Raw genomic sequence first — 20992 nt, 5'->3', positions numbered from 1 at the left:
TTTCCCGCTAACAGCACTGTGTAATTACCCCCCTATCAGCACTGTGTAATTACCCCCTAACAGCACTGTGTAATTACCCCCCTAACAGCACTGTGTAATTATCCCTAACAGCACTGTGTAATTACCTCCTAACCGCACTGTGTAATTACCCCCTAACAGCACTGTGTAATTACCCCCCTAAAAGGAAAGTGTAACTACCCCCTAACAGCACTGTGTAATTACCCCTAACAACACTGTGTAATTACCCCCCTAACAGCACTGTGTAATTACCCCTAACAACACTGTGTAATTTCCCGCTAACAGCACCGTGTAATTACCCCCCTATCAGCACTGTGTAATTACCCCCTAACAGCACTGTGTAATTACCCCTAAACAGCACTGTGTAATTATCCCCAACAGCTCTGTGTAATTACCCCCTAAGAGCACTGTGTAATTATCCCCAAACAACACTGTGTAATTCCCCCCTAACAACACTGTGTAATTACCCCCCTAACAGGACTGTGTAATTACCCCTAACAGCACTGTGTAATTACCCCCTAACTACACTGTGTAATTACCCCTAACAGCACTGTGTAATTACCCCCTAACTACACTGTGTAATTACCCCCTAACAGCACTGTGTAATTACCCCCCTAACAACACTGTGTACTTACCTCTTAACAGCTCAGTGTAATTACCCCCTAACAACACTGTGTAATTACCCCAAAACAGCACTGTGTAATTACCCACTAACAGCACTGTGTAATTACCCCCCTAACAGCACTGTGTAATTATCCCCAACAGCTCTGTGTAATTACCCCCTAACAGCACTGTGTAATTATCCCCTAACAGCACTGTGTAATTATCCACAACAGCTCTGTGTAATTACCCCCTAACAGCACTGTGTAATTATCCCCAAACAACACTGTGTAATTACCCCTAACAGCTCTGTGTAATTATCCCCTAACAGCACTGTGAAATTACCCCCAACAGCTCTGTGTAATTACCCCAAACAGCACGGTGTAATTACCCCCCTAACAGCACTGTGTAATTACCCCTAACAGCTCTGTATAATTACCCACTAACAGCACTGTGTAATTACCCCCTAATAGCACTGTGTAATTACCCCTAAACAGCACTGTGTAATTATCCCCAACAGCTCTGTGTAATTACCCCAAACAACACGGTGTAATTACCCCCCTAACAGCACTGTGTAATTACCCCTAACAGCTCTGTATAATTACCCACTAACAGCACTGTGTAATTATCCCCAACAGCTCTGTGTAATTACCCCCTCACAGCACTGTGTAATTACCCCCTAACAGCACTGTGTAATTACCCCTTAACAGCTCTGTGTAATTACCCCAAACAGAGCCGTGTAATTACCCCTAACAGCACTGTGTAATTACCCCTAACAGCACTGTGTAATTACCCCCTAACAGCATTGAGTAATTACTCCCCTAACAGCACTGTGTAATTACCCCCTAACAGCATTGTGTAATTATCCCCAACAGTTCTGTGTAATTACCCCCTAACAGCACTGTGTAATTATCCCCAACAGTTCTGTGTAATTACCCCCTAACAGCACTGTGTAATTATCCCCTAACAACACTGTGTAATTACCCCCAAACAGCACTGTGTAATTACCCACTAACAGCACTGTATAATTACCCCCCTAACAGCACTGTGTAATTACCCCCTAACAGCACTGTGTAATTACCCCCTAACAGCATTGTGTAATTACCCGTAACAGCACTGTGTAATTACCCCCTAACAGCACTGTGTAATTACCCCTAAACAGCACTGTGTAATTACCCCTAACAACACTGTGTAATTACCCCCCTAACAGCACTGTGAAATTACCCCCAACAGCTCTGTGTAATTACCCCAACAGCTCTGTGTAATTACCCCCTCACAGCACTGTGTAATTACCCCCTAACAGCTCTGTGTAATTACCCCAAACAGAGCCGTGTAATTACCCCTAACAGCACTGTGTAATTACCCCTTAACAGCACTGTGTAATTACCCCTTAACAGCACTGTGTAATTGCCCCCATACAGCACTGTGTAATTACTCCAGCATCACTGCGTAACTACCCCTTGCAGCTTTGTGTATTTACCCCATAACAGCACTGTGTAATCACCCCCAAACGACACTGTGTAATTACCTCCTAACAGCATTGTGTAATTACCCCCTAACAACACTGTGTAATTACCCCCTAACAGCACTGTGTCATTACCCCCTAACAGCACTGTGTAATTACCCTAACCGCACGTGTAATTACCCCCCTAACAGCACTGTGTCATTACCCCCAAACAGCTCTGTGTAATTACCCCTAACAGCACTGTGTAATTACCCCCCTAACAGCACTGTGTCATTACCCCCTAACAGCACTGTGTAATTACCCCTAAACAGCACTGTGTAATTCCCCCCTAACAACACTTTGTAATTACCCCCAAACAGCACTGTGTAATTACCCACAAACAGCACTGTGTAATTACCCCCCTAACAGCACTGTGTAATTACCCCCTAACAGTACTGTGTAATTACCCCTAAACAGCACTGTGTAATTACCCCCCTAACAACACTTTGTAATTACCCCCAAACAGCTCTGTGTAATTATCCCCAAACAGCACTGTGTAATTACCCCCTAACAGCACTGAGTAATTACCCCCAACAGCTCTGTGTAATTACCCCTAACAGCACTGTGTAATTACACCCTAACAGCACTGTGTAATTACCCCTAACAGCACTGTGTAATTACCCCCAACAGCACTGTGTAATTACACCCTAACAGCACTGTGTAATTACCCCTAACAGCTCTGTGTAATTACCCCTAACAGCACTGAGTAATTACCCCCAACAGCACTGTGTAATTACCCCTAACAGCACTGTGTAATTACCCCCTAACAGCTCTGTGTAATTACCCCAAACAGAGCCGTGTAATTACCCCTAACAGCACTGTGTAATTACCCCTAACAGCACTGTGTAATTACCCCTTAACAGCACTGTGTAATTGCCCCCATACAGCACTGTGTAATTACTCCAGCATCACTGCGTAACTACCCCTTGCAGCTTTGTGTATTTACCCCATAACAGCACTGTGTAATCACCCCCGAACGACACTGTGTAATTACCTCCTAACAGCATTGTGTAATTACCCCCTAACATCACTGTGTAATTACCCCCAAACAGCACTGTGTAATTACCCCCTAACAACACTGTGTAATTACCCCCAACAGCACTGTGTAATTACCCCCTAACAACACTGTGTAATTACCCCCAACAGCTCTGTGTAATTACCCCCTAACAACACTGTGTAATTACCCCAAACAGCACTGTGTAATTACCCCCAACAGCACTGTGTAATTACCACTAACAGCACTGTGTAATTACCCCCAACAGCTCTGTGTAATTACCCCCTAACAACACTGTGTAATTACCCCCAACAGCTCTGTGTAATTACCCCCTAACAACACTGTGTAATTACCCCAAACAGCACTGTGTAATTACCCCCAACAGCACTGTGTAATTACCCCCAACAACACTGTGTAATTACCCCAACAGCTCTGTGTAATTACCCCCTAACAACACTGTGTAATTACCCCAAACAGCACTGTGTAATTACCCCGTTACAGCTCTATAATTATCCCCAACATCACTGTGTATTTACCCACTAACAGCACTGTGTAATTATCCTCAAACAGAACTGTGTAATTACCCCCTAACAACACTGTGTAACTATTCCCCTACCTACACTGTGCAATTACTCCCCCAGCACCTCTCTATAGTTGCCCCCTAATCAGGCTGTAGACAGATCTTCCTCCATAAGGGGTGAGATTTACAGTTGTGAGCTCACTAAGATCTTCTCCAGGGCTCTGGTGATGAATAGTAATTGTTGGCGTATTCCCACAATACCCTGCCCCTGAATTGATGTCAGTTTCCCATGTCATACAGAGTGTCGGTCCTCACCATCAGTATTTGGTTCTGATCTTCGGTGTGGATCAGACACTTTATCTCATCGATCAACCTCTCTATGGAGCTGCTTCTCTTCGAGATGAGACGTCGGTTACCCTCCAGGGAGTGCAACAAAACCTCTGACTCCCTCTTCAGTTTCTCTGTCAGCGCACACTCCTGCTCCTGCAGGAATTGGTGCAGTTTGCTGAACTCTGCCTCAATGTTTTCCTGAAGACCCTTCACCAGCTCCTACAGGTGAAGAGGGAGTGTATTGGTGAGTATATCCTCAGCAGTGCAGATAGATGAAGTATTATGCAGCAGAAATGCCAGAGAGTGGAGTCTGTAGTTCAGTGCAAGCATTCAAAGACCAACAAGATAAAGAGCAAACCATACCATCAACAAACACTCCCAGGACAGGGACTGCATGGGGTTAGATACAGAGTAAAGCTCTCTCTACACTGTCCCAATCAAACACTCCCAGGACAGGTACAGCACGGGGTTAGATACAGAGTAAAGCTCTCTCTACAGTATCCCCATCAAACACTCCCAGGACAGGGACAGCACGAGGTTAGATACAGAGTAAAACTGTCTCTACACTGTCCCCCATCAAACACGCCCAGGACAGGGACAGTATGGGGCTAGGTACAGAGTAAAGCTCCCTCTACACTGTCCCCCATCAAACACTCCCAGGACAGGTACAGCACGGGGTTAGATACAGAGTAAAGCTCTCTCTACAGTATCCCCATCAAACACTCCCAGGACGGGTACAGCACGGGGTTAGATACAGAGTAAAGCTCTCTCTACAGTATCCCCATCAAACACTCCCAGGACGGGTACAGCACGGGGTTAGATACAGAGTAAAGCTCTCTCTACAGTATCCCCATCAAACACTCCCAGGACAGGGACAGCACGAGGTTAGATACAGAGTAAAGCTCTCTCTACAGTATCCCCATCAAACACTCCCAGGACAGGGACAGCACGAGGTTAGATACAGAGTAAAGCTCTCTCTACAGTATCCCCATCAAACACTCCCAGGACAGGGACAGCACGAGGTTAGATACAGAGTAAAACTGTCTCTACACTGTCCCCCATCAAACACTCCCAGGACAGGGACAGTATGGGGCTAGGTACAGAGTAAAGCTCTCTCTACACTGTCCCCCATCAAACACTCCCAGGACAGGGACAGTATGGGGCTAGGTACAGAGTAAAGCTCCCTCTACACTGTCCCCATCAAACACTCCCAAGACAGGGACAGCACGGGGTTAGATACAGAGTAAAGCTCCCTCTACACTGTCCCCATCAAACACTCCCAGGGCAGGGGCAGCACAGGGTTAGATACAGAGTAAAGCACCCTCTACACTGTCCCCATCGAACACTCCCAGGACAGGGACAGCACGGGGTTAGACACAGAGTAAAGCTCCCTCTACACTGTCCCCATCAAACACTCCCAGGGCAGGGACAGCATAGGGCTCGGTACAGGGTAAGGCTCTCACTACAGTGTCCCCATTAAACCCAGGACAGGGAAAGCACGGGGTTAGATACAGAGTAAAGCTTCCTCTACACTGTCCCCCCATCAAACACTCCCAGGACAGGGACAGCACGGGGTTAGATACAGAGTAAAGTTCCCTGTACACTGTCCCCCATCAAACACTCCCAGGACAGGGACAGCACGGGGTTAGATACAGAGAAAAGCTCCCTCTACACTGTCCTCATCAAACACTCCCAGGACAGGGACAGCACGGGGTTAGATACAGAGTAAAGTTCACTGTACACTGTCCCCCCATCAAACACCCCCAGGACAGGGACAGCACGGGGTTAGATACAGAGTAAAGTTCCCTGTACACTGTCCCCCCATCAAACACTCCCAGGACAGGGACAGCACGGGGTTAGATACAGAGTAAAGTTCCCTGTACACTGTCCCCCATCAAACATTCCCAGGACAGGGACAGCACAGGGTTAGATACAGAGTAAAGCGCCCTCTACACTGTGCCCATTAAACACTCCCAGGACAGGGACAGCATAGGGCTCGGTACAGGGTAAGGCTCCCACTACAGTGTCCCCATTAAACCCAGGACAGGGAAAGCACGGGGTTAGATACAGAGTAAAGCCCCCTGTACACTGTCCCCCATCAAACACTCCCAGGGCAGGGATAGCACGGGGTTTGATACAGAGTAAAGCTCTCTCTACACTGTCCCCCATCAAACACTCCCAGGACAGGGACAGTATGGGGCTAGGTACAGAGTAAAGCTCCCTCTACACTGTCCCCCATCAAACACTCCCAGGACAGGTACAGCACGGGGTTAGATACAGAGTAAAGCTCTCTCTACAGTATCCCCATCAAACACTCCCAGGACGGGTACAGCACGGGGTTAGATACAGAGTAAAGCTCTCTCTACAGTATCCCCATCAAACACTCCCAGGACAAGGACAGCACGAGGTTAGATACAGAGTAAAGCTCTCTCTACAGTATCCCCATCAAACACTCCCAGGACTGGGACAGCACGAGGTTAGATACAGAGTAAAGCTCTCTGATGGGGATACTGTAGAGAGAGCTTTACTCTGTATCTAACCTCGTGCTGTCCCAGTCCTGGGAGTGTTTGATGGGGATACTGTAGAGAGAGCTTTACTCTGTATCTAACCTCGTGCTGTCCCTGTCCTGGGAGTGTTTGATGGGGATACTGTAGAAACACTCCCAGGACAGGGACAGCACGGGGTTAGATACAGAGTAAAGCCCCCTGTACACTGTCCCCCATCAAACACTCCCAGGGCAGGGACAGCACGAGGTTAGATACAGAGTAAAGCTCCCTCTACACTGTCCCCCATCAAACATTCCCAGGACAGGGACAGCACAGGGTTAGATACAGAGTAAAGCGCCCTCTACACTGTCCCCATCGAACACTCCCAGGACAGGGACAGCACGGGGTTAGATACAGAGAAAAGCTCCCTCTACACTGTCCTCATCAAACACTGCCAGGACAGGGACAGCACGGGGTTAGATACAGAGTATAGTTCCCTGTACACTGTCCCCCCATCAAACACTCCCAGGACAGGGACAGCACGGGGTTAGATATAGAGTAAAGCCCCCTGTACACTGTCCCCCATCAAACACTCCCAGGGCAGGGATAGCACGGGGTTTGATACAGAGTAAAGCTCTCTCTACACTGTCCCAATCAAACACTCCCAGGACGGGTACAGCACGGGGTTAGATACAGAGTAAAGCTCTCTCTACAGTATCCCCATCAAACACTCCCAGGACAGGTACAGCACGGGGTTAGATACAGAGTAAAGCTCTCTCTACAGTATCCCCATCAAACACTCCCAGGACAGGGACAGCACGAGGTTAGATACAGAGTAAAACTGTCTCTACACTGTCCCCCATCAAACACTCCCAGGACAGGGACAGTATGGGGCTAGGTACAGAGTAAAGCTCTCTCTACACTGTCCCCCATCAAACACTCCCAGGACAGGGACAGTATGGGGCGAGGTACAGAGTAAAGCTCCCTCTACACTGTCCCCATCAAACACTCCCAAGACAGGGACAGCACGGGGTTAGATACAGAGTAAAGCTCCCTCTACACTGTCCCCATCAAACACTCCCAGGGCAGGGGCAGCACAGGGTTAGATACAGAGTAAAGCTTCCTCTACACTGTCCCCCCATCAAACACTCCCAGGACAGGGACAGCACGGGGTTAGATACAGAGTAAAGTTCCCTGTACACTGTCCCCCCATCAAACACTCCCAGGACAGGGACAGCACGGGGTTAGATACAGAGTAAAGTTCCCTGTACACTGTCCCCCATCAAACATTCCCAGGACAGGGACAGCACAGGGTTAGATACAGAGTAAAGCGCCCTCTACACTGTCCCCCATCAAACACTCCCAGGGCAGGGATAGCACGGGGTTTGATACAGAGTAAAGCTCTCTCTACACTGTCCCCCATCAAACACTCCCAGGACAGGGACAGTATGGGGCTAGGTACAGAGTAAAGCTCCCTCTACACTGTCCCCCATCAAACACTCCCAGGACAGGTACAGCACGGGGTTAGATACAGAGTAAAGCTCTCTCTACAGTATCCCCATCAAACACTCCCAGGACGGGTACAGCACGGGGTTAGATCCAGAGTAAAGCTCTCTCTACAGTATCCCCATCAAACACTCCCAGGACAGGGACAGCACGAGGTTAGATACAGAGTAAAGCTCTCTCTACAGTATCCCCATCAAACACTCCCAGGACAGGGACAGCACGAGGTTAGATACAGAGTAAAGCTCCCTCTACACTGTCCCCCATCAAACATTCCCAGGACAGGGACAGCACAGGGTTAGATACAGAGTAAAGCTCTCTCTACACTGTCCCCATCGAACACTCCCAGGACAGGGACAGCACGGGGTTAGATACAGAGTAAAGTTCCCTGTACACTGTCCCCCATCAAACACTCCCAGGACAGGGACAGCACGGGGTTAGATACAGAGAAAAGCTCCCTCTACACTGTCCTCATCAAACACTCCCAGGACAGGGACAGCACGGGGTTAGATACAGAGAAAAGCTCCCTCTACACTGTCCTCATCAAACATTCCCAGGACAGGGACAGCACAGGGTTAGATACAGAGTAAAGCTCTCTCTACACTGTCCCCATCGAACACTCCCAGGACAGGGACAGCACGGGGTTAGATACAGAGTATAGTTCCCTGTACACTGTCCCCCCATCAAACACTCCCAGGACAGGGACAGCACGGGGTTAGATATAGAGTAAAGCCCCCTGTACACTGTCCCCCATCAAACACTCCCAGGGCAGGGATAGCACGGGGTTTGATACAGAGTAAAGCTCTCTCTACACTGTCCCAATCAAACACTCCCAGGACGGGTACAGCACGGGGTTAGATACAGAGTAAAGCTCTCTCTACAGTATCCCCATCAAACACTCCCAGGACGGGTACAGCACGGGGTTAGATACAGAGTAAAGCTCTCTCTACAGTATCCCCATCAAACACTCCCAGGACAGGGACAGCACGAGGTCAGATACAGAGTAAAACTGTCTCTACACTGTCCCCCATCAAACACTCCCAGGACAGGGACAGTATGGGGCTAGGTACAGAGTAAAGCTCTCTCTACACTGTCCCCCATCAAACACTCCCAGGACAGGGACAGTATGGGGCTAGGTACAGAGTAAAGCTCCCTCTACACTGTCCCCATCAAACACTCCCAAGACAGGGACAGCACGGGGTTAGATACAGAGTAAAGCTCCCTCTACACTGTCCCCATCAAACACTCCCAGGGCAGGGGCAGCACAGGGTTAGATACAGAGTAAAGCACCCTCTACACTGTCCCCATCGAACACTCCCAGGACAGGGACAGCACGGGGTTAGACACAGAGTAAAGCTCCCTCTACACTGTCCCCATCAAACACTCCCAGGGCAGGGACAGCATAGGGCTCGGTACAGGGTAAGGCTCCCACTACAGTGTCCCCATTAAACCCAGGACAGGGAAAGCACGGGGTTAGATACAGAGTAAAGCTTCCTCTACACTGTCCCCCATCAAACACTCCCAGGACAGGGACAGCACGGGGTTAGATACAGAGTAAAGTTCCCTGTACACTGTCCCCCATCAAACACTCCCAGGACAGGGACAGCACGGGGTTAGATACAGAGAAAAGCTCCCTCTACACTGTCCCCCCATCAAACACTCCCAGGACAGGGACAGCACGGGGTTAGATACAGAGTAAAGTTCCCTGTACACTGTCCCCCCATCAAACACTCCCAGGACAGGGACAGCACGGGGTTAGATACAGAGTAAAGTTCCCTGTACACTGTCCCCCATCAAACACTCCCAGGACAGGGACAGCACAGGGTTAGATACAGAGTAAAGCGCCCTCTACACTGTGCCCATTAAACTCTCCCAGGACAGGGACAGCATAGGGCTCGGTACAGGGTAAGGCTCCCACTACAGTGTCCCCATTAAACCCAGGACAGGGAAAGCACGGGGTTAGATACAGAGTAAAGCTTCCTCTACACTGTCCCCCATCAAACACTCCCAGGGCAGGGATAGCACGGGGTTAGATACAGAGTAAAGCTCTCTCTACAGTATCCCCATCAAACACTCCCAGGACGGGTACAGCACGGGGTTAGATACAGAGTAAAGCTCTCTCTACAGTATCCCCATCAAACACTCCCAGGACAGGGACAGCACGAGGTTAGATACAGAGTAAAGCTCCCTTTACACTGTCCCCATCAAACACTCCCAGGGCAGGGACAGCATAGGGCTCGGTACAGGGTAAGGCTCCCACTACAGTGTCCCCATTAAACCCAGGACAGGGACAGCACGGGGTTAGATACAGAGTAAAGCTCTCTCTACAGTATCCCCATCAAACACTCCCAGGACAGGGACAGCACGAGGTTAGATACAGAGTAAAACTGTCTCTACACTGTCCCCCATCAAACACTCCCAGGACAGGGACAGTATGGGGCTAGGTACAGAGTAAAGCTCCCTCTACACTGTCCCCCATCAAACACTCCCAGGACAGGTACAGCACGGGGTTAGATACAGAGTAAAGCTCTCTCTACAGTATCCCCATCAAACACTCCCAGGACAGGGACAGCACGAGGTTAGATACAGAGTAAAGCTCCCTCTACACTGTCCCCATCAAACACTCCCAAGACAGGGACAGCACGGGGTTAGATACAGAGTAAAGCTCCCTCTACACTGTCCCCATCAAACACTCCCAGGGCAGGGGCAGCACAGGGTTAGATACAGAGTAAAGCACCCTCTACACTGTCCCCATTGAACACTCCCAGGACAGGGACAGCACGGGGTTAGACACAGAGTAAAGCTCCCTCTACACTGTCCCCCATCAAACACTCCCAGGACAGGTACAGCACGGGGTTAGATACAGAGTAAAGCTCTCTCTACAGTATCCCCATCAAACACTCCCAGGACAGGGACAGCACGAGGTTAGATACAGAGTAAAGCACTCTCTACACTGTCCCCATGAACACTCCCAGGACAGGGACAGCACGGGGTTAGACACAGAGTAAAGCTCCCTCTACACTGTCCCCATCAAACACTCCCAGGGCAGGGACAGCATAGGGCTCGGTACAGGGTAAGGCTCTCACTACAGTGTCCCCATTAAACCCAGGACAGGGAAAGCACGGGGTTAGATACAGAGTAAAGCTTCCTCTACACTGTCCCCCCATCAAACACTCCCAGGACAGGGACAGCACGGGGTTAGATACAGAGTAAAGTTCCCTGTACACTGTCCCCCATCAAACACTCCCAGGACAGGGACAGCACGGGGTTAGATACAGAGAAAAGCTCCCTCTACACTGTCCTCATCAAACATTCCCAGGACAGGGACAGCACAGGGTTAGATACAGAGTAAAGCGCCCTCTACACTGTGCCCATTAAACACTCCCAGGACAGGGACAGCATAGGGCTCGGTACAGGGTAAGGCTCCCACTACAGTGTCCCCATTAAACCCAGGACAGGGAAAGCACGGGGTTAGATACAGAGTAAAGCCCCCTGTACACTGTCCCCCATCAAACACTCCCAGGGCAGGGATAGCACGGGGTTAGATACAGAGTAAAGCTCCCTCTGCACTGTCCCCATCAAACACTCCCAGGGACAGAGACAGCACGGGGTTAGATACAGAGTAAAGCTCCCTCTACACTGTCCTCATCAAACACTCCCAGGACAGGGACAGCATAGGGCTCGGTACAGGGTAAGGCTCCCACTACAGTGTCCCCATTAAACCCAGGACAGGGAAAGCACGGGGTTAGATACAGAGTAAAGCCCCCTGTACACTGTCCCCCATCAAACACTCCCAGGGCAGGGATAGCACGGGGTTAGATACAGAGTAAAGCTCCCTCTGCACTGTCCCCATCAAACACTCCCAGGGACAGAGACAGCACGGGGTTAGATACAGAGTAAAGCTCCCTCTACACTGTCCTCATCAAACACTCCCAGGACAGGGACAGCATAGGGCTCGGTACAGGGTAAGGCTCCCACTACAGTGTCCCCATTAAACCCAGGACAGGGAAAGCACGGGGTTAGATACAGAGTAAAGCTCCCTCTACACTGTCCCCCCATCAAACACTCCCAGGACAGGGACAGCACGGGGTTAGATACAGAGTAAAGCTCCCTCTGCACTGTCCCCATCAAACACTCCCAGGGCAGGGGACAGCACGGGGTTAGATACAGAGTAAAGCTCCCTCTGCACTGTCCCCATCAAACACTCCCAGGGCAGGGGACAGCACGGGGTTAGATACAGAGTAAAGCTCACTCTACACTGTCCCCATCAAACACTCCCAGGGACAGCACGGGGTTAGATACAGAGTAAAGCTCTCTCTACACTGTCCCCCATCAAACACTCCCAGGACAGGGACAGCACAGTGTTAGATACAGAGTAAAGCTCACTCTACACTGTCCCCCATCAAACACTCCCAGGACAGGGACAGCACAGGGTTAGATATTGAGTTACATCCTGTTGACATTCACCCTGTCAATCCTGCTCAGAATCCACAAAACCCACAATGATTTTTCTAAACTCCATTGAGGATCGGGCCATACTGCTCATCTCTCCCCAGGAGACAAACGTCTTCATCCCAGCATCTATGGAGTGAATCTGCCCTGACCTATGTCCAATAAAAACAAAATCCTTGTTTATTAACTACAGTTTGTGAGGGGCAGATTGAATAGTTTGGGACTGTGTTATTGTTGGGGAGAAGGGAACTGAGAGGAATTTTGTGTGAGGCTTTTAAAAGCATGAATGGTCGAGACAAAGTAGATAGGCAGAAGGGTGGCACGGTGGCTCAGTGGTTAGCGTTGCTGCCTAACAGGTTCGATTCCAGCCTCAGGGTGACTGTCTGTGTGGAGTTTGCACATCCTCCCCATGTCTGCGTGGGTTTCCTCCAGGTGCTCTGGTTTCCTCCCACAGTCCAAAGATTCAATTGCCTACAGTGTAGAAACAGGCCCCTCGGCCTAACAAGTCCACACAGACCCATCTCCATCTGACTAATGCACATAGCAATATGGGCAATTTAGCACGGCCAGTTCACCTGGCCTGCACATCTTTGGACTGTGGGAGGAAACTGAAGTACCCAGAGGAAACCCACACAGATACAGGGAGAATGTGCAAACTCCACACAGACAGATGCCTGAGGCTGGAATTGAACCTGGGAGCCTGGTGCTGTGAGGCAGCAGTGCTAACCACAGTGCCACCCCGGCATGCAGGTTAGTTTATTTGCCCATAGTGTTCAGGGATGTGTAGTTAGGTGCATTTGTCAGGGGAATGGGTCTGGGTGGGATACTCTTCAGAGAGTTGATGTGGACTTGTTGGGCCAAATGGCTTGGCTTCCCACTGTAAGGACTCTATTCTATGAAGCTTTGTCTGCTCATAAAAGAATTAACAATGAAAGGGCATTGATATAAAGTGATTTCCAAAAAGACGCAAGGGAGATGTGAGCAAAATCTGATTCATTCAGTGAGTAGTTAGTGTAAACAAGGCACTGCCTGGAAATATAGTGGATGCAGGATCCACTGAGGCCCTCATGAGGGCACTGGATAGTTAGCTCAATTGGACAGGAGCGCAAGATATGGGGAAAAGGCAGGAGATTAGCACTGGATAATACAACCAGTAACAGGCACTTGGGCTGAATGGCCTCCTTCTGATTGTAACTATTCTGTGATTCTATTTAATATTGATGATGTGGAGGTGCCAGTGTTGGACTGGGGTGGACAAAGTTAAAAATTACAGGACACGAGGTTATAGTCCAACAGATTTATTTGGAAGTACTAGCTTTCGGAGCGCCGCTCCTTCGTCAGGTGGCGAGTGGAGCAGGATCTTAGGACACAGAGTTTATAGTCTGACCTTGCCCCACCTTGCTTCGAAAACGGGGACTTCCAAATAAACCTGTTGGACTAGATCCTGGTGTGGTGTGATTTCCAATTTAATATTGAGGCAAAAGCTGTGCACAGTACTCGAGTTACGTCCTCACCAATGCTCTGTACAGTCATTGTCAGAGTGAGAAAGATTAGATTAGATTATTTACAGTGTGGAAACAGGCCCTTCGGCCCAACAAGTCCACACCGACCCGCCGAAGCGCAACCCACCCATACCTCTACATATACCCCTTACCTAACACTATGGGCAATTTAGCATGGCCAATTCACCTGACCCGCACATCTTTGGACTGTGGGAGGAAACCGGAGCACCCGGAGGAAACCCACGCAGACACAGGGAGAACATGCAAACTCCACACAGTCAGTCGCCCAGGTCCCTGGCGCTGTGAGGCAGCAGTGCTAACCACTGTGCCACCGTGCCGCCCTTCTTTAATGCTGTCTTTAATATTCATAGAACACAGAACAATACAGCGCTGAACAGGCCCTTCGGCCCTCAATGTTGCACCGACCTGTGAACTGATCTAAGCCCATCCCCCCAATACTATCCCATCCCCATCCACGTGCCTATCGAAGGATTGTTTAAATCTCCCTAATGTGACTGAGTTAACTACATTAGAAGGTAGGGCATTCCAAGCCCTTACCACTCTCTGCGTAAGGAACCTGCCTCTTAAATCGATCGCCCCTCAATTTGTAGCTATTCCCCCTCGTACATGCTGATATCATCATCCTCGGAAAAAGACTTTCACTGTCTGCCCTATCTAATCCTCTGATCAGCTGTATGTCTCTATCAAATCCCCCCCTTAGCCGCCTTCTTTCCAATGAGAACAGACTTGTAATAAAGACCAACATTAAGGACTGCTTGTTGAACCTACGTAGGAACCTTTTGGGATACAAAAAGGAAGCATCTTGGATACTGGAAATCTCAAATAAGAGCCAAAACTAAGCTGGAAGAAAACTCAGCAGTGACATTTTCCTTTGATACTGCCACCCGTAGATTTCTGCAGTCTGTCCGATTCAAAATGATTTGAGTTGATTTTATTTATTGGTGTCACATGTGCCTGAGTACAGTGAGAGATTTTGTGCACGACAGGCAGATCATACCATACAAAGTGTTAGGAGAACAGGGCAAGGAATACAATGTAATGGCTGCACAGATGGCGCACAGAGAACAAGGTCAACATTACATTTAAAATTTGAGAGATCCATTGAGAAGTCTAAGAAACAGCAGGGAAGGAGCTACTGTTGAATCTATTGGCACGTGTGTTTAAACTTTTATATTTTCTGGATGTAGGCTGGTTCGCTGAGCTTGAAGGTTCATTTCCAGATGTTTCGTCACCCTACTAGGTAACATCTTCAGTGGGCCTCAGGCGAAGCACTGCTGATAATTCCAGCTTTTCTATTTATATGTTAGGGTTTCTTTGGGTTGGTGATGTCATTTCCTGTGGTGATGTCATTTCCTGTGGTGAAGTCACTTAGAGTCGCAGAGTCATAGAGATGGACAGCATGGAAACAGACCCTTCGGTCCAACCCGTCCATGCCGACCAGATATCCCAACCCAATTTAGTCCCACCCAGCCCATATCCCTCCAAACCCTTCCTATCCATATCCACATCCAAATGCCTCTTAAATGTTGCAATTGTACCAGCCTCCACCACATCCTCTGGCAGCTCATTCCATACACGTACCACCTTCTGCATGAAAACGTTGCCCCTTTGGTCTCTTTTATCTTTCCCCTCTCACCCTAAACCTATGCCAAGGGACTCCCCCACCCAGGGGAAAAGACTTTGTCTATTTATGCTATCCATGCCCTCATAATTTTGTAAACTTCTGTAAGGTCACCCCTCAGTCTCCGACGCTCCAGGGAAAACAGCCCCAGCTCGTTCAGCCTCTCCCTGTAGCTCAAATCTTCCAACCCTGGCAACATCCTTGTAAATCTTTTCTGAACTCTTTCAAGTTTCACAACATCTTTCCGATAGGAAGGAGACCAGAATTGCATGTAATATTCCAACAGTGGCCTAACCAATGTCCTGTACAGCCGCAACATGACCTCCCAACTCCTGTACTCAATACTCTGACCAATTAAAGAAAGCAGACCAAACGCCTTCTTCACTATCCTATCTACCGGCTTTCAAGGAGCTATGAACCTGCACTCCAAGGTCTCTTTGTTCAGCAACACTCCCTAGGACCTTACCATTAAGTGTATAAGTCCTGCTAAGATTTGCTTTCCCAAAATGCAGCACCTCGCATTTATCTGAATTAAACTCCATCTGCCACTTCTCAGCCCATTGGCCCATCTGGTCCAGATCCTGTTGTAATCTGAGGTAACCCTCTTCTTGTCCACTACACTTCCAATTTTGGTGCCATCTGCAAACTTACTAACTGTACCTCTTATGCTCACATCCAAATCATTTATGTAAATGATAAAAAGTAGAGGGCCCAGCACTGATCCTTGTGGCACTTCACTGATCACAGGCCTCCAGTCTGAAAAACAACTCCTCCACCACCCTCTGTCTTCTACCTTTGAGCCAGTTCTGTATCCTGTAGTTCTCCCTTTATTCCATGAGATCTAACCTTGCTAACCAGTGTCCCATGGGGAACCTTGTCGAACGCCTTACTGAAGTCCATATAGATCACATCTACTGCTCTGTCCTCAGCAATCCTCTTTGTTACTTCCTCAAAAAACTCAATTAAGCTTGTGAGACATGATTTCCCATGCACAAAGCCATGATGACAATCCCTAATCAGTCCTTGTTTTTCCAAATACATGTACATCCTGTCTCTCAGGATTCCCTCCAATACCTTGCCCACCACTGAGGTCAGGCTCACCGGTCTATAGTTCCCTGGCTTGTTCTTACCACCCTTCATAAACAGTGGCACCACATTTGCCAACCTCCAGTCTTCTGGCACCTCACCTGTGACTATCGATGATACAAATATCTCAGTAAGAGGCCCAGCAATCACTCCTCTAGCTTCCCACAGAGTTCTCGGGTACACCTGATCACGTCCTGGGGATTTATCCACTTTTACCCATTTCAAGACATCCAGCACTTCCTCCTCTGTAATCTGGACATTTCCTGTTCTTTTTTTCTCAGGGGGTGGTAGATGGGGTCTAACTCGGTGTGTTTGTTGATAGAGTTCCGGTTGGAATGCCACGCTTCTAGGAATTCTAGGAATTTATATTTTCTGCCCGATGGAAGAGGTTGGAAGAGATGATAACTGGGGTGGGAAGGATCTTTGATGATGTATGATACTTTGCGTTCTGTTTCCTGGTTGCCGAAGTGGACAACCTCAAATTCTCCTCCATCTGCCAATTTTATGCCCCCATCCACAACCCCTCCCTACACCCCACCCACTTCACTCCATCCCCAACCCTCTCTCTCACGACCAAACTTAGCAAAGTAAAGACTTACCGTCGTCTTGGTGATCTGGATTCCCTGGGAGACCTGCGCCTCACAAAACTCCTCCAATTTCCTCTCCAGGAATCCAACGGAGTTCTCCAACTTGTGCTATGGGGAAAACGAAGGGAGCGTCATCAGATTACGGCAGATCCACACCTTAATGTTCGATTAACTCTCCATTCCTGCTTGATGTTGTGCTCTCAACTTTCTTGGCTACCCAAGTATTGAGAATACTGCTCTGATGTCCCGCGGTCTCTGGGTATCAGCACTTACACACAAACAAGAAATAAGTGGAGGCCTCCTCCTCCATTCAATAAGATCGTTGTTGATCTAATTTTAACCTCAGCTCTTCATCCCAGCAGAGCATGGAGTAATCTTTTACCACTTACATTGTCCCGATAAAATTTGCTCTGTACCTGTAGGTTGGACTCTTCATCTCCTTGATTCACACCTGGACTGAGTAGGTTACCAAATACAACTCTCTAATGCAGTGTTTAAGACCTTGTATGGTTTATATCCATTTTCTAGATTGGTGTCTTGTCACTCACTGATCTAAGAGTCATGTGATCAGTTAACACTTCCTGGTGTGGATGAATCTTTTACCACCTTATCCATGGTTATGGCAGGGAATTTTAGCTTTCCAAGCATAGACTGGAACTACCATAGTGCTAAGGGCTTGGATGGAAAGGAATTTGTTAAGTGTGTACAAAGGTGCTGGGTCCAATGCTTTTTTTGACATTTGTATAAATGATTTGGATGTGAACATAGGAGGTATAGCCAGTAAGTTTGCAGATGACACCAAAATTGGAGGTGCAGTGGACAGCGAAGTAGGCTGCCTCAGATTACAACAGGATCTTGATCAGATGGGCCAATGGGCTGAGAAGTGGCAGATGGCGTTTAATTCAGATAAATGTGAGGTGCTGCATTTTAGAAAGGCAATTCAGGGCAGGACTTATACACTTAATGGTAAGGTCCTAGGGAGTGTTGCTGAACAAAGAGACCTTGGAGTGCAAGTTCATAACTCCTTGAAAGTGGAGTCGCAGATAGATAGGATAGCGAAGAAGGTATTTGGTATGCTTTCCTTTATTGGTCAGAGTATTGAGTGCAGGAGTTCGGAGGTTATGTTGCAGCAGTACAGGACATTGGTTAGGCCACTTTTGGAACACTGCGTGCAATTCTGGTGTACCTGCTACAGGAAGGATGTTGTGAAACTTGAAAGAGTTCAGAAAAGATTTACAAGGATGTTGCCAGGGTTGGAGGATTTGAGCTACAGGGAGAGGCTGAACAGGCTGGGTCTGTTTTCCCTGGAGAGTCAGAGGCTGAGGGGTGACCTTACAGAGGTTAATAAAATTATGAGGGACATGGATAGGGTAAATAGACAAGGTCTTTTCCCTGGGGTGGGGGAGACCAGAACGAGAGGGCATAGGTTTAAGGTGAGAGGGGAAAGAAATAAAAGAGACCTAAGGGGCAACGTTTTCACACAGAGGGTGGTACGTGTATGGAATGAGCTGCCAGAGGATGTGGGGGAGGCTGGTACAACTGCAACATTTAAGAGACAGCTGGATGGGTATATGGATAGGAAGGGTTTGGAGGGATATGGGCCAAATGTTTGCAAATGGCGCTAGATTAGGTTGGGATATCTGGTTGACATGGACGGGTTGGACCGAAGGGTCTACTTCTGTGCTGTACATCTCTATGACTCTAGTCCACATACAAAGTCAGAAAGTTTCCTTCAAGAAGGTGCAAAACCTGACCTCCCCTTGGGAAATAAAGCAGGAGAGGTGACTGATGTGTCAGTGAGGGAGCACTTTGGGGCCAATGTTAAAACTAACAATTATGGGCATAGTGATGGAAGAAGGTTAACCAGATCTCAGAGTGAAGACCCCTGTGCACAGTCCCCTCAAACACCAGGGCAGGTATGGCACAAGGAATAGATACAACACTCCCAGGACAGGGACAGCATGGGGTTAGGTACAGAGTAAAGCTCCCTCTACACTGTCCCCCATCAAACACTCCCAGGGCAGTGGCAGTACAGGGTTAGATACAGAGTAAAGCTCCCTCTACACTGCCCCCATCAAACACTCCCAGGGCAGTGGCAGTACAGGGTTAGATACAGAGTAAAGCTCCCTCTACACTGTCCCCATCAAACACTCCCAGGACAGGGACAGCACAGGGTTAGATACAGAGTAAAGCTCCCTCTACACTGTCCCCATCAAACACTCCCAGGGCTGTGGCAGTACAGGGTTAGATACAGAGTAAAGCTCTCTCTACACTGTCCCCATCAAACACTCCCAGGGACAGGGACAGCACGGGGTTAGATACAGAGTAAAGCTCCCTCTACACTGTCCCCATCAAACACTCCCAGGGACAGGGACAGCACGGGGTTAGATACAGAGTAAAGCATCCTCTACACTGTCCCCCATCAAACACTCCCAGGACAGGGACAGCACGGGGTTAGATACAGAGTAAAGCACCCTCTACACTGTCCCCCATCAAACACTCCCAGGAACAGGGACAGCACAGGGTTAGATACAGAGTAAAGCTCCCTCTACACTATCCACATCAATCACTCCCAGAACAGCGACAGCACGGGGTTAGATACAGAGCAGAGCTCCCTCTACACTGTCCCCATCAAACACTCCCAGGGACAGGGACAGCACGGGGTTAGATACAGAGTAAAGCTCCCTCTACACTGTCCACATCAAACACTCCCAGGACAGGGACAGCACAGGGTTAGATACAGAGTAAAGCACCCTCTACACTGTCCCCATCAGACACTCCCAGGACTGGGACAGCACGGGGTTAGATACAAAGTAAAGCTCTCTCTACACTGTCCCCCATCAAACACTCCCAGGAACAGATAACACGGTGTTAGATACAGAGTAAAGCACCCTCTACACTGTCCCCATCAAACACTCCCAGGGACAGGGACAGCACGGGGTTTGATACAGAGTAAAGCTCTCTCTACACTGTCCTCCATCAAACACTCCCAGGACAGGGACAGCACGGGGTTAGATACAGAGTAAAGCACCCTCTACACTGTCCCCATCAAACACTCCCAGGACAGGGACAGCACAGGGTTAGATCCAGAGTAAAGCTCCCTCTACACTGTCCCCCATCAAACACTCCCAGGACAGTGACAGCACGGTGTTAGATACAGAGTAAAGCTCCCTCTACACTGTCCCCCCATCAAACACTCCCAGGACACTGACAGCACGGGGTTAGATACAGAGTAAAGCTCCCTCTACACTGTCCCCATCAGACACTCCCAGGACAGGGACAGCATGGGGTTAGATACAAAGTAAAGCTCTTTCTACACTGTCCCCCATCAAACACTCCCAGGAACAGGGACAACACGGTGTTAGATACAGAGTAAAGCTACCTCTACACTGTCCCCATCAAACACTCCCAGGACAGGGACAGCACGGGGTTAGATACAAAGTAAAGCTCTCTCTACACTGTCCCCCATCAAACACTCCCAGGACAGGGACAGCACAGGGTTAGATACAGAGTAAAGCTTCCTCTACACTGTTCTCCATCAAACACTCCCAGGACAGGGACAGCACGGGGTTAGATACAGAGTAAAGACCCTCTACACTGTCCCCCATCAAACACTCCCAGGACAGGGACAGCACAGGGTTAGATACAGAGTAAAGCTCAATCTACACTGTCCCCCATCAAACACTCCCAGGACAGTGACAGCACGGTGTTAGATACAGAGTAAAGCTCCCTCTACACTGTCCCCCATCAAACACTCCCAGGAACAGG

At 48.8% G+C, this 20992-nt stretch overlaps 1 protein-coding gene across 2 annotated transcripts in view; it reads right to left on the bottom strand.

Annotated features, from left to right (window-relative positions):
* The window catches only part of LOC132832665 (E3 ubiquitin-protein ligase TRIM39-like), a 42366-nt gene that overhangs the window by 13119 nt on the left and 8255 nt on the right, over positions 1 to 20992 (bottom strand). The window contains exons 2-3 of one of the 2 annotated variants that reach the window (XM_060850744.1): positions 17237 to 17332; positions 3952 to 4185 (exon numbers count right to left, since the gene is read on the bottom strand). In XM_060850744.1, the coding sequence (XP_060706727.1) occupies positions 3952 to 4185; positions 17237 to 17332 (330 nt within the window). The remainder of the gene's footprint in view (positions 1 to 3951; positions 4186 to 17236; positions 17333 to 20992) is intronic. The other variant, XM_060850745.1, reaches the window with a different exon arrangement.

Source organism: Hemiscyllium ocellatum, chromosome 35 (assembly GCF_020745735.1).
Source record: "Hemiscyllium ocellatum isolate sHemOce1 chromosome 35, sHemOce1.pat.X.cur, whole genome shotgun sequence".
Lineage (NCBI taxonomy): Eukaryota > Metazoa > Chordata > Chondrichthyes > Orectolobiformes > Hemiscylliidae > Hemiscyllium > Hemiscyllium ocellatum.
The sequence above is the reverse complement of the archived record's forward strand: the minus strand, read 5'-3'. Positions and strand labels throughout refer to the sequence as shown.